This window comes from Erinaceus europaeus, chromosome 3 (genome assembly GCF_950295315.1).
Source record: "Erinaceus europaeus chromosome 3, mEriEur2.1, whole genome shotgun sequence".
NCBI classification, from domain to species: domain Eukaryota; kingdom Metazoa; phylum Chordata; class Mammalia; order Eulipotyphla; family Erinaceidae; genus Erinaceus; species Erinaceus europaeus.
Window position 1 is genome coordinate 66,753,378 of NC_080164.1, and position 14,197 is coordinate 66,767,574.

Sequence of the window (14,197 nt, forward strand, 5' to 3'; positions counted from 1 at the left end):
AAATAACAATGCAATAATGCCACAGATGACTGGTTCTGTCTTGTTGTCACCAGGGAAAAGTGAGCCCTCTGATGGCAAATTTCTATTGCTCTGGGAGCACTGAGACACTGGGGAGCTATTGCATCTGTGCTACTTATTAAGATAAGTACCACTGACTGTATCTGTCTCTGACTTCCCATCCCTTGCTGATTTGCATGCTGCAGGAACATGAACCACTGTCCTGGACTCTTCTTAAGAGTGTGGTCACAATCTGTGCAGGAGTCAGTCTCAGTCAGGACACAACATGGATATGAGGGTCCCCACTCAGCTCCTCAGCCTCCTGCTGCTCTGGCTTCCAGGTGAGGAAGGATGCATGGGGCATCTACTAAGGCAGATGGCCAGGACCCTGACCCTTCAGGAAAGTTCTCTGATTTTGGGGTTAACTTTAGGGACATTTGTTTCTGTTTCCAATCTCAGGTGCCATATGTGACATCCAGATGACCCAGGCTTCATCCATCCTGCCTGTATCTCTACAAGGAACAGTCAGCATCACCTGCCGGGCCAGCCAGGACATTAGCAAGTGGTTAGCCTGGTACCAGCAGAAACCAGGAAAAGCTCCAAAGCTCCTGATCTATGAAGCATCCAAATTGCAAACTGGGGTCCCTTCCCGCTTCAGTGGCAGTGGATATGGGACAGATTTCACTCTCACCATCAACAATATAGAGGCTGAAGATGTTGCAACTTACTACTGTGAACAGTATAACAGTTACCCTCTCACAGCGTTACAAACTAGAACATAAACCACCCAAGGAAGCAATGTGTGAGGTCGGGCTGCCCCAGCTGCTCCTTCTGGTTCCTCCATCTGCTGAAACTTTCTCAGATGCATCATTGCTTTGAAAGTGGCTGAAGGATTTTGATGGAAGGAATAGGCAGTCTCCAAGACACCCAAATTCTCCTTTTTCCTGCTCAGCTCTAGCAACACAGACATGACAATGCCTCAGTTGATTTAATATAGAAAGACTACAGATTGAGATTTTAAATTATGAAATCAATCACTGGGCATATAGTGGGAAAGAATTCACTTCAGATAAGCATCCTACATATAGCATATTAAGTACATAGACATATATATGTATAGAGAGATCAAGAAGAAATTTGGTCCACAATAAAGTTTTATAGAATGTACAGAGATCTTCTATGAGTTCTCTGCATGCACACACACATGCACTGTGTCTCATATTATCCACCATCAATACCCCTTACCAGAATGGTGCATGCTACAACCAATGAGCCCCCACTGAGACTCATGTCAACCATCCACAATTTGCACTAGGAATCTCTTGTTATTATATAGTAAATGGCTTTGTTCATAACTTTTAGTACTTTTCTATGAAGGGATGCAGCTCAATTCCTGGATCATACACTTAGAGTATGTTTAGGCTTCATTTAAATAAAAAAATAGCAAATCAGGGAGTCGGGCAGTAGCGCAGCGGGTGTGGCGCAAAGTGCAAGGACCTGTTAGGATCCCGGTTCGAGCCCCCGGCTCCCCACCTGCACTTCACAGGCAGTGAAGCAGGTCTTCAGGTGTCTCTCTGTCTCTCTTCCTCTCTATCTCCCCCTTCTCTCTCAATTTCTCTCTGTCTCTATCCAATAACAAATAAAAAAATTTAAATAAAAAAACAGCAAATCTTCTTACAAAGTACATGTATCATTTTGCTTTCCTGCCAGCACTGAGAACTCCCATTGCTCCAAATACCTGTCAACATTGAACATTGTCAGTATTCCTGACTTGGAACATCCTTAGTAATAAGGATCACATTTTTGTTTTAATCTTCATTTCATAAAGGCATGAGACTTGGAGCATCTTCTGATGCACTAATTACTGTGTGTTCATCTTTATTGGTGAAGTGTCTATTAAGGTCATTGTCCCATGATTAACTGTAGTTGTAGCTATATCTCCTTGTTTTTCAGTATTAAGAATTCTTAAACTCATTTATTTTATTTGTTATTATTACTATTATTATTTACCAGAATGCCACTCAGTTATGGCATTTGGTGGGTCAGGGCTTTGGAACCTGAGGCTTTGGAACCTCAAGTGTGAGGATCCCTTTGCATAACCACTATGCTACCTCCCCGGAGAGATACATATGTATGGGTGGGAGAGACAGGTCAATCTTTTGAATTCAACCTCCTTTATTTTTGAAGGTGTGTACACAAAAGCACTTTGTTTAGGTAAGGAGAGAAACAAAGTTTCAGCTATTGCCTTGGGAAAGAATTTCAGGTCTTCTGTGACATGAATTACAGATCAGGCAGGCTGAGGGTCATAAGCTGGGGACATTCAGTTCTCCAGGACACCAGTGAGCTGAGCCATTCCGCTGCCAGAAAATGGATGTAGCAACTTGATACTAAACTCCTGCAATTTTTGCAGATGTAGCATTGTAGAAAGAGCACTTTTTTCCTGTGCCATTAGTGCTGACCCTCTGCAGCCATCAGAGCCACTGGTTATAAATGAGCTCTGGGGAGTCGGGTGGTAGCCAGCTGGTTAAGCGCACATGGCGCAAAGCGCAAGGATCCGCTTAAGAATCCCGGTTCTGATCTACTTGGTCTAGGCTTTTGAGAGAGTCTGCATATCAATTACACAGCCTATATATTTAAAAGACTCAGTCTGTGTTTTAAAAAACTTCAAGACATACAATTATTTTTTCCCCTCTCATATTAATTAACTAGTGATTTATATGACTACATTTTACTAGGAGTGTACATAAACACCATTCCCACCACCAAAAGACTGTGACCCATCCCTCCCACCCACTCCCACCCCCCACTGGCCCGCCAGACCTTCCACCTTCTACAACCCACAATGACCCTGGGTCCATGCTCCCAGAAGGATAGAGAGTGGGAAAGCTATCAGGGGAGGGGGTGGGATATGGAGATTGGGTGGTGGGAATTGTGTGGAGTTGTACCCCTCCTACCCTATGGTTTTGTTAATTAATCCTTTCTTAAATAAAAAAAGAATATATATATATATATATATATATATATATATATATGAATCCCAGTTCCAGCCCCTGGCTCCCCACCTGCAGGGGAGTCACTTCACAGGCGGTGAAGCAAGTCTGCAGGTGTCTATCTTTTTCTCCTCCTCCCTGTCTTTCCCTCCTCTCTCCATTTCTCTCTGCCCTATCCAACAACAACATCATCAACAACAACAATAAAATAACAAGGGCAACAAAAAGGAATATGCTTCAAAAAAGAAAAGATTAAAAATAAAATAAATAAAATAAAATAAAATGAGCTCTGTAGTTCAGCAAGAAGAGAGACATCAGGGAGTCAGGCGGTAGCGCAGTATGTTAAGCGCAGGTGGGGCAAAGCACAAGGACTGGCAAAAGGATCCTGGTTCAAGCCCCCAGCTCCCCACCTGCAGGGGAGTCACTTCACAAGTGGTAAAGCAGATCTGCAGGTGTCTATCATTCTCTCCCCTTCTCTGTCTTCCCCTCCTCTCTCCATTTCTCTCTGTCCTATCCAACAATGACATCAATAATAACTACAACAACAACAAGAACAACAAAACAGAATAAAAAATATTTAAAAAATTATTATTAAAAAAAGAAGAGAGTTATTACTCCTGTATATGTGCTGCTGGGAACTGAACTTGAGACCTCCTGCTTGATAGTCCAGTGCTTTACCCACTGCGCAATCCCCTGGGCCACTTAAAAAAAACATATTTTTAAAAAATAAAATAAAAAAGAAGAGAGACATCACTGCCATTAGAACAAGAAAAGTGAGCAGTTTGTAAGAGCACAGATCATCAGCAGACGCCTTCACAGGGGAGAGAAGGATTCAGGCATCTGCGCAAGGTGGGGAGCTAGTGCCAGACAAAAAATCCCAGTAGTTTTGGAATTTATATAGACTGTCAGAGTCTCCATGCTTCCTGAGATATTAGCACTAAGTCCTCATGGCTACCAGAACCTAAGGCTACAAAAGTAGTGGTCTATAGTTTAAGCCTCAAAGGGAAAACTAGTATAACATGAAAGACTGAGATGCCTCCATCCCTTACTGGAGATCTAGAGAAGGCAGTGACCTCAGGCTGCTGATAATGGCAGCAGGTATCTGATACTGGATCTATAGGAAGGATCTGGGATCCTTCTCTGTTGAGCTCACACATAGAACAGGTGATACAATCACAGTCCCATCAGTGTCAGTAAAGTCCCAGGCATGGTGTCAGTGCTGTGCTCTACTCCTAGCTGCTGGGATTTCTTGACATGCTTGAAGGGGTGTCATCCGATAAGCAGATCAGTCATCTGTAAAGGAAGGTTTAACAGGTCCTGTGGTCATCTGTAGGGAACAGTCTAACTGCAAAGACTGTTTTAGGTAAGAACAGCAGCTTCTGCTATAACTACAGTCCTAGATTGCATCAACCAGATACAGGGTAAGGAACAAAGGAAATTTTCAAACTCCAACCAGCCCCTTTAGTTTCCTCATTTCTTTGCAGATCCTGAGGTCTTGAGAAACCTCATAAAGTCAAGGTGTCAAACTGAGGCCCTCATCACAATCTGGACCCAGATCCAAAGCCAAAAGTTCATAAGAAGCCTACCGCAGAGCCACCATCTCATGTGGTTCCTGCACTTGTGGCATGTTTCTCTATCCCAACATCTTTCTCATGACATGAAAAAATAAACCTGTTTCTTGTGTACATCAGTCTCATCTTCAGGTTCCCCTTCTCACAGTGCTGAATATCTGCCTGAGAACTAGACACATGCTTGTATCTTCCCACAAAGTCGGTAGACTTTATTCACTCAATATTACACAAAGCAAAGTCTATAGTGCTGACTCAGATAAGCAAGGGAGAAAGGCAGGGTGACATTCCTAGGTAGGTGGGAGCTGATGACAGTTTCCATGTCAGCTAAGGCTCACATGTTAGACTCCAGAGACCAAGTGGGTGGCAGTGTGTAAAGTGGTGTCCCTTCTCTGGGCAGACAACCTTACCAGTGTGTCCTGGAACTCATCTCTCTGGAGCCCCACCCAACTAGGGAAAGATATAAACAAGAGGCTGGGAGTATGGATTGGCCTGCCAACCACCATGTCTAGCAGAGAAGCAGTTATAGAAATTAGAAGTCCCACCCTCTGTACCCCAAAAATAATTTGATCCATACACCCAGTGGGGGAGAAATGATAGGAGGAAGATGATCAGAGAGCCCTGAACTTGAACTCTATCAGGACCTGGAGAGAGAAGAGGAAAAAGGGAGGGACATTTGGCTATAGTAATAGGTGTATGTGTTACTTGGAAAAGAATATGGGACCATAAGAAAAAAAAATGGACATATATATACAAATATAGATAGATGGTAGAAATAATAGCTAGCCTATATCTACAACTTTAAGAGAGATGCTTAGCTTACAATGGAGGGATTGGGGATTCAGAACTCTGGTGATGGGAATGGTATGGAGTTGTACTCCTGTTGTTTTGTAATTTTGCAAATCAGTAATTAATAACTAATAAAAATTTTAAAAGTTTCCAAAGGCAGGGCTACAGAGCAGCAGCAGCTGTGTTTCTCTCCTCTCCTCTCCCAGGTCAGCTAGGAATACCAAAAGAGACCACCTAAGACCGCAACAAGGCAGGACTAGAATGATTTCAGGAACCAATCAAATCACCGATTAGTGCAAATATGTGGCTCCTGGACAGAAAGGAGCCTATGGAGAGATTAAGGGCCTGGTAACAGTCAGGTAGTTTACCTGTTGAGGCACCACCTCCAGTCTGTTTTACCAACAAAAAGACTACTGAAGGGAGGAGAGAACTCCCCTAAGACTCACCAAATGCAACCGTGAGTCTCCATTGCTACTGCCCTCAGAGGCTGGAGCAGCAGTGGGGAGGCCCTGTGCTGACATAGGGGGACAGAGAACTGACCAGGAAAATCAAAAGATCTACACCTTGGTGGCCTAGCTGGGGGACTGTGTGGTGGGAGCCTTTCTATCTTGTTCTCCTGATGAGAACATAGTGAACAGTTGCCTCAGAACCTACAGAGTATAAACAGGACTTGTTTAGAAACTCACAGGGCCCAGCAGCGCTACCCGGCTTTGCAGAGAAGCTGAATTGAACCTGGAGCTTTGGATCCTTGGGGTGTGAGAGTCTCTGCATAACCACTGTATTATCTCTCCCCCACCCTGCTTTATCTCTTGGTCAGGAGTAAGTGATTAAGCTAAGAAGCCTACTTATAGTTTAAAAGCCCTCAGGCTCCCAGAGCCTACAAGGAAGAAAAAGAACAAAAGAGGATTTTAAACCACAGAGCTTCAACTCAGGGATTAAAATAATATTGAAACAACTGTCAATTTACACAGCTGTGAACCCCTTAATTACCTTACTTAGACACAAGTCAATCCAGGCAAGAGTGATCAATCATTTTAAAAGTACTGAGAGAAGGACCTCATAACATACTATATGAAATGGTTAAACCAACAAGAAGAGATATTGGAGAAATGAACCAGGACAACAGTCCAGAAAGCCCCCTAAAAGTAGAAGCACAAAATAATGAGGTCAACATCCAAACAATAGTTAAGGAAATAATCACAGGAGTGAATAAAGAGTTTGAAAGAATTGTCATCAGAAATGCAGAAACAACAAATGAGACTCTGGAAGAAAACACTAATTATCTCAAGGTTATTAGAGAGCTGAAAGCTGAAACAGCTGAGCTAAGAACACAACTAGCTGAGCAAGGTAAAACAGTTTCAGAACAGAGTAACAAAATAGATGAACTCCAGAAAACAGTAGAGGGGAGAGAGAATAGAATAAATAAGGATGAAGACAGAATTAGCAAGATCAAGGATGAATTAGAGACAACTAAAAAAGAAGTAAGAGATCTCAAAAGAGAATAAGAGATACTGAAAAAAAAACAACAGAGACCTATGGGATGACTTCAAAAGAAATAATACATGCATTACTGACTTACCAGGGGAATTTACTGTATTTACTGTCAAATGTAAAACATTAATTCCCAACAACAAAAAAAAAAGATTTAAAAAAAAGACTCGGGTGGGGGGAGGGTTCAGGTCCTAAAACATGATGGCAGAGGAGGACCTAGTGGGGGTTGTATTGTTATGTGGAAAATTTGGAAATGCTACACATGTACAAACTTATATTCTACCATCGACTGTGAACCATTAATCCACCAATAAAGAAATTTTTTTTAATTTAAAAAATGGACTACAAAAGCTATAAAAGGACAAAAGACCAGCTTACTTAATGATGACCTTCATGGTCATCATTGCAAGACTGGCCAGCTCCTCATGGGGCGCGAGCGCTTCCACACTACGATCATCATCTCTGGCATTATGCTATTCCACTGCAGAATACTGTGCCCCAGTATGGTTCCGTAGCCCCCATGTCCACCTGGTCGATTCCAAATTATATTCCTGGTAAACAGTTAATTGTATTTATATATTTCTTTCACATTTATGAGCTATTCTCTGCCATGATCCGTCTTTCTAGTCCTATTCTCAACTTTGACACCATCTTCCCAGATAATATTTTTGTCCACCTGCAGGTTAGCGATTAAGCACCAGCAAAAATGACCAAAGCCATGGGCCCCAGAGGCTGGGTGGTGGTGCAGCTGGTTGAACACACATGTTACAATGAGCAAGGACCCAGGTTCGAGCTCCTAGTCCCCAAATGCAGGAGGAAAGCTTTGCAAGTGGTGAAGCAGTGCTGTAGGTGTCTCTCTGTCTCTCTCCCTCTCTGTGTCTCCCCTACCCTCTCAATTTCTGACCATTTCTATCCAATAAATAAATATAATAAAAAAATCAAAGTCATGGGTCCCTAGAAACATACCTAAAATAGACTTCCTAGTTTCTATCTACCCCAAAGCCCCTATTTCCATGTGCTCTATTCCTACTTTATGGTTCCTATTTATTAAACTTTTTTTTTGCTTTATATCTTACTTCATTTCAGCTACCAAGTTGCAGGCACTGCTATTACTTCTGCTATTATTAACTGCTATTACCCTGAACTCCCTGGACAGTTAACCTTACCAATATATCCTGGAACTTCATCTCTCCAGAGTCCTACCCCAATAGGGGAAGATAGAAAGAGGCTATGGGTATGGATTGACCTGCCAATGCCCATGTCCAATGAGAAGCAATCAAAGAAGCCAGACTTTCTGCACCTCAAAAAGAATTTTGGTCCATATTCCCAGAGGGCTAAATGTTAGGAGAAGATGAATTCCAATTCCATCAGGACCCAGAGAGGAAAGTTGGGGGAAAAGGTGATTAAAAGACACTCAGAAGCAGTAGGTGTGATTTAGAAAGGAAGAGAAGGCAGGACCATAGGAAAATGGGCAAATATATATAGAGAGAGACGGATAGTTACAGAAATAATAATCAACTCATATCTGTGATCTTGAGAGAATAAATGCAGGTTCCAGTGAAGGGAATGGGGACACAGAACTCTGGTAGTGGGAAAGGTGGGAAATTATACCCCTGTTGTCTTATAATTTTGTAAATAAATATTATATGTAATAATATTGTAAATAAATATTAAATCACTAATAAAAAGTCTAAAAATGTTTAATAACAAGGTTGCTTACTACTAGCACCCTCCACTGTCAAGTCTAAGCAATGTCTGTGGTCAAATCTTCTTCCCCAGGAAGAATGTCCTCATTCCCACCCTCCATCCAGCCACACAGTCCTGGTGAACCACTAGCACAATTGCACATGGTGTGGCTGTTGGCTGGACACCTCAGTTCTTCACATGGTCTTTCAGGCTCCAGTAATCTAGATCAGTTTCCTGACTTTGCAAGAAGGAAGGTGGCTGCTGTGGAGCCTTGAGATCTGGATGCCAGAAACGGTAAGGACTACTCAGTACATCTGTCTGTCAAAACCAGTCCCATGCCTCTCCACCCCTCGCTGCTCCTGCACAGACCTACAGCATGGGCAAAAGGACCATGTTCTAGCAAGGGAAACATGGCAGTATTTTCTTTTTTTTTTCTTTCTTTTATTTTTATTTTATTTATTTATTCCCTTTTGTTGCCCTTGCTGTTGTTTTATTGTTATAGTTATTATTGCTGTTGTTGTTGGATAGGACAGAGAGAAATGGAGAGAGGAGGGGAAGACAGAGAGGGAGAGAGAAAGACAGACACCTGCAGACCTGTTTCACCACTTGTGAAGCGACTCCCCTGCAGTTGGGGAGCCAGGGCTTGAACTGGGATCCTTATGCCGGTCCTTGAGCTTTGCGCCACCTGCGCTTAACCCGCTGCGCTACAGCCCGACTCCCTTATGGCAGTATTTTCTAATATAAATGGAAGTTAATACACAACTGACCGGAGGCCAACTATAAATTAACTCTAAGTTAATTGCTACAAAGATAGAAATTACTACAGTGGCCTGGGAAGTGACACCGTGGATAAAGCAACAAACTCACAAGTGCAGGTTCCATTTTCAACTCCTGGGAGAACATATTCCAGGCAGAGTGATGCTCTAATTCTCTAATTTTCTGTTTCAAATAAATAAATCTTGAAAAAACAATGAATTGGGATGCTTATTTTGTATTTATGTTTTATGACTATCCTCCCACTGAAAAGTCTGAGGCAGACAAGTATGTCAAAAGGTATCCAATGTCACCTACATGTCAAACCACGATTCTGAAGAAAAATTCTGATTGATAGCAGAGCATGGGAGGTGACAACAGTTCCAAAACATATATATCAGATTGACTGAGAAAAATTCTGAGAAAGAGCCAGGTGGTAGTGCACCTGCCTGAGCACACATGTTACTATGAGCAAGGACCCAGGCTCACTCCTCTGACTTGTTATACCAAAGGAGAAGTTAACTCTCTGAAGGCAAATTTCTGTTGCTCTGGGGGGGACTGAAGCCCTGGGGGGTTATTGCATCTGTGCTACTATTAACATAAGCACCATCTCCAGCAGCTGTCTCTGACAGCCCATCCCTTGCTGATTTGCATGTACCAGGAATATGAACCATAGTACTGGACTCTTCTTAAGAGCCTGGTCACAACCTGCGCAGGAGTCAGTCCCAGTCAGGACACAGCATGGACATGAGGGTCCCCACTCAGCTCCTCAGCCTCCTGCTGCTCTGGCTCCCAGGTGAGGAAGGAAACACTGGAAATCTACTAAGACAGGTGGTCAGAACCCCTGACCTTCAGAAAAGTTCTTTTCTTCCTTCCTTCCTTCCTTCCTTTCTTCCTTCCTTCCTTCCTCCCTTTCTTCCTTCCTTCCTTCCTTTCTCTCTCTCTTTCTTTCTTTCTTTTCCCTTTTTCTTTTCTCTCTCTCTCATTCTCTTTACAAATATCAGTAAGGACCTTCTTCTTCTATTTCCAATCTCAGGTGCCATATGTGACATTCAGATGACCCAGGCTTCATCCATCATGCCAGCATCTCTAAGAGGAACAATCAGCATCACCTGCCGGGCCAGTCAGGGTATTACTAATGATGTGGCCTGGTACCAGCAGAAACCAGGAAAGGCTCCAAAGCTCCTGATCTATGAAGCATCCAGTTTGCAAACCGGGGTCCCTTCCCGCTTCAGTGGCAGTGGATATGGGACAGATTTCACTCTCACCATCAACAATCTAGAGGCTGAAGATTCTGCAACTTATTACTGTCAACAGTATAACAGTTACCCTCTCACAGTGCTACAAGCCATAACATAAACCACCCAGAGAAGCAGATGTGTGGGGCTGGGCTGCCCCATCCGTTCTTTCTGGTTCTCTTCTTTCTAATCTACAATGTATAAAATCAGTAGAATTCCTATTGAATTCCCATGACATAATTCGAGGAAATTGGACAGCTTATTCAGGAATTTGTGCAGAACTTAAAAAACTCCCAAAATAAAAAAGCATTACTAATGAAAAAGAGAAAAAATGATGACATACTTAAGGTTGATTTGAAAAAGTGGGGTACGTAGGGATGGTTTGGTCATTGTCGAGATATGGTATGGGAAGGGAAGAAAGAGGGCAAGTCCTCAACTTGGATCAATAATGGTAGAGAATGTCCCATCCTCTGAAGGGAGGATGGACAACATGCTCTGTGCTACACCTGAGAAAGATGGGTTGATATTGGGGCAGCATGGAATGTTTCTACTCATGACCACAGAATGTGAGCTCAGATCTACAGGGATGCAGAGGTCACACAGGCTCCTAAGCTAATTATGGGCCCCAGATTACATCAAATCGATGGGGTTTACAGTCAACCATATTTATACCCCTTTCCCATATTAGGGAGATACTCTCCTCTCTGACCCAGCCATGAAATCACCTCCCCAGACAATAACTGGGATCCACCTGCATATCAGATTTCAGGCTCAGGCAAAAAAACAAAACAAAACAAAAAAAACACTAGTATAGCCACAGGCCCTTTGAAATATAACTAAAATATGCCTACTAGCTATCTACAAAGTGGAGGATCCCCCCAACTCTTCATCTGCACTATTCCAGCCTTTAGGTCCATGATTGGTCAACAGTTTCTTTGGCTTTGTATGTTAACTCTTTTTTCAGCCACCAGGTTCCAGATGCTAGCAGGATGCGACCAGACTTCCCTGGACAGACAACCCCACCAATGTGTCTTAGAGTTCCACTTCCCCAGAGCCCTTCCCCATTAGGGAAAGAAAGAGAAAGCCTGGGAGTATGGATCGATCTGTCAACACCCATGTTCATCAGGGAAGCAATTACAGAAGCCAGACCTTCAACCTTTTGCATCCCACAATGATCTTGGGTCCATACTTCCAGAGGGTTAAAGAATAGAAATGCTATCATGGGAGGGGATGGTATACAGAGGTCTGGTGGTGGGAAGTGTGTGAAGTTGTACCCCTTTTATCCTATGGTTTTGCCAATGTTTCCTTTTTATAAATAAAAATTTAAAAAAAGAAAGAGGGCAAGAGTGAGATGGAGGAGGGAAAACATCTGAAAGATGTGATTGGAAGCAGGAAGTGGGTCCTTGCAGGTTTTCGTGATTATGGATAGAAGCTAAGGTTACTAGACCCAGGGTCATTATGGGGTGCAGAAAGTGGGAGGTCTATCACCTATAATTGCTTCTTCACTGGACATGGGAGTTGATAGGTCAATTCATACTCTCAGCCTGTCTCTATCTTTCCCTAGTGGGGCCAGGATTTGGAGAGGTGAGGCTCCAGGACACATTGGTGAGGTCATCTGCCCAGAGAAGTTACGTTGGCATCATAGTAGTATCTGCAGCTTTGTGGCTGAAAAGCATTAAGATATAAAACAGAACAAATTGTTTAATAATCAAGAACCTAAAGGTAAGAATATAGAAGATGAGATTTGGGGTCTTTATGTCCAACAGATTCCATCTTAGATCGAGAGTTAACAGGAAAAGCAGCCCAAGAGGTGACTCAGTGAAAGAGTTCTGGATTTACAAGCATGAAGTCCTGCATCAGTCCCCAGCACCACATATGCCAGAGTGTTGCTCTGCTTTCCTCCCACTCATCTATTGGAGAGAAATGGAAACATACCAAAGTACAAATCCACAGCCATGAAGCTCTACCTGGCTGTCTTGGATGTTCTCATGTGGTGCTGGAGGGATAAAAGGCTTTTAACCATGGAGAGTTCACACTCTACCTGATGAGCCCCTTCCCCAGGCTGCAGAGAATTTTACTGCCCTTCAGCATCCCAGGTGGTGATGACAATTTCTCACAGCATGACTATCCCAAAATCCCAGGTTCAACCCCCCATAGCACCATAAGTCAGAGATAAGCAGTGTTCTGGTTAAAAAAAATAATTGATCCATACTTCTAGAAAAGGATAAAAAAAAAAATAGGGATGCTTCCAATGAAGAGGATGAAACGCTAGTAAGGTTTTTTTTTAGAAAAATAAAATGACTTTGAGAGATTCCATAAAGGCTGACACTCATTTTTTTAAAAAAGTATTTTATTTATTTATTTATTTGATAGAGGCAGCTAGAAATCAAGAGGGAAGGGGGAGATAGAGAGGGAGAAAGACAGAGAGATACCTGCATCCCTGCTTCACCACTCAAAAATCTTTCCCCCTGCAGGTGGGGACCAGGGACTGGAACCCAAGTCCTTGTTCATTGTAACATATGTGCTTAACCAGGTGCACCACCACCTGACTGCCAGGGGCCAGCCACAGCAGGATATTAGGGTAACCTGAAAGAGGAGGGGCGCCGGCAAAGAATGAGGAAGAATGAGAGACCAGTGAGTTGATGCTGAATCAAGCTCAAGCAGACATCTCTGTCATACTTAAGCAGAACTTTATTTTTATAGTCTCATATGGCTTAGCTCATTAAAACAAAAATCACCAAGGCTTTGATTTTTTTATACAAAATCACCAAGGCTTTGGTCACTAATAAATAAATCACCAAGGCTTTGATTATTAAAACAAAAATCATCAAGTAAGAACAGCACAGATAGAGAACACCTCCTGCTTTGTGGAACATTCACATTCCAGGGGCATTTTTCTCCCTAGAGATCCCATCACAGTTTCTATGTCTTTTGTTATTCCTGTACCTGTGTGCTAGGCAAATGTCCTATTGATTAAGATTAATATTCTATCTGTATGTTTATGCCATTCTCTTGCCCCTATGCATCAGAAGCTGTGATTATTAGAGAGTTAAAGCTTGTTATGTTTCTAGGGGCCTTAAACAAATCAAACAGCCCATTTTTCATAAAATCAGTTCCATTGTTTTATCAAGGAGTTTTGTTTTGTTCCTTATTGAGAAGGCACCAAGGTGGTGCTAACCTGGCCATCCTCTCCATAAAGTTAAGCTCTCTAGCTGGAATATCTTTCTTATATGCTCACTATGTGACCTAGGTTCTTGTGTACTATCCCTGTATAAGGAAGTGGGAACATAGTGGTGGGTAGATTAAAAGGCCCATTGTATCTAGGCAGGCGCTATAACTTTCCATTTATTAATTATGCTATGTGAGGTGGCCCCTCCACTGTGGGAAGCACCAATATTTCCCTATATTTTAGTTGGAATACTAAAGAAAGTGGTATAGATAAAGGGGAAAACATTTCTTTCTGGGAGTTAACATACAGAGCCAAACAAATTGTTGACCAATCATGGACCTAAAGGCTGGAATAGTGCAGATGAAGTGTTGAAGGGTCCTCCATTTTGTAGATAGCTAGTAGGAATATTTTAGTTAAATTCCAAAGGACCTGTAGCCATACTAGTGTTTTTTGTTTGCTTTTTTTGTTTGTTTGCCTGAGCCCGAAATTTGATATGCAGGTGTATCCTAGTTATTG

The 14,197-nt window shown here is 42.5% G+C and overlaps 1 protein-coding gene across 1 annotated transcript in view; it reads left to right on the forward strand.

The window, feature by feature from the left end:
- The first annotated feature begins 247 nt into the window (after positions 1-247).
- Positions 248-14,197, forward strand: part of LOC103126597 (immunoglobulin kappa light chain-like) — a 104,342-nt gene continuing 90,392 nt past the window's right edge. Inside the window, exons 1-5 of the mRNA XM_060188435.1 lie at positions 248-338; positions 457-760; positions 2,408-2,480; positions 9,971-10,070; positions 10,311-10,608. Coding sequence (XP_060044418.1) covers positions 284-338; positions 457-760; positions 2,408-2,480; positions 9,971-10,070; positions 10,311-10,608 — 830 coding nt within the window. The 5' untranslated portion in view covers positions 248-283. The remainder of the gene's footprint in view (positions 339-456; positions 761-2,407; positions 2,481-9,970; positions 10,071-10,310; positions 10,609-14,197) is intronic.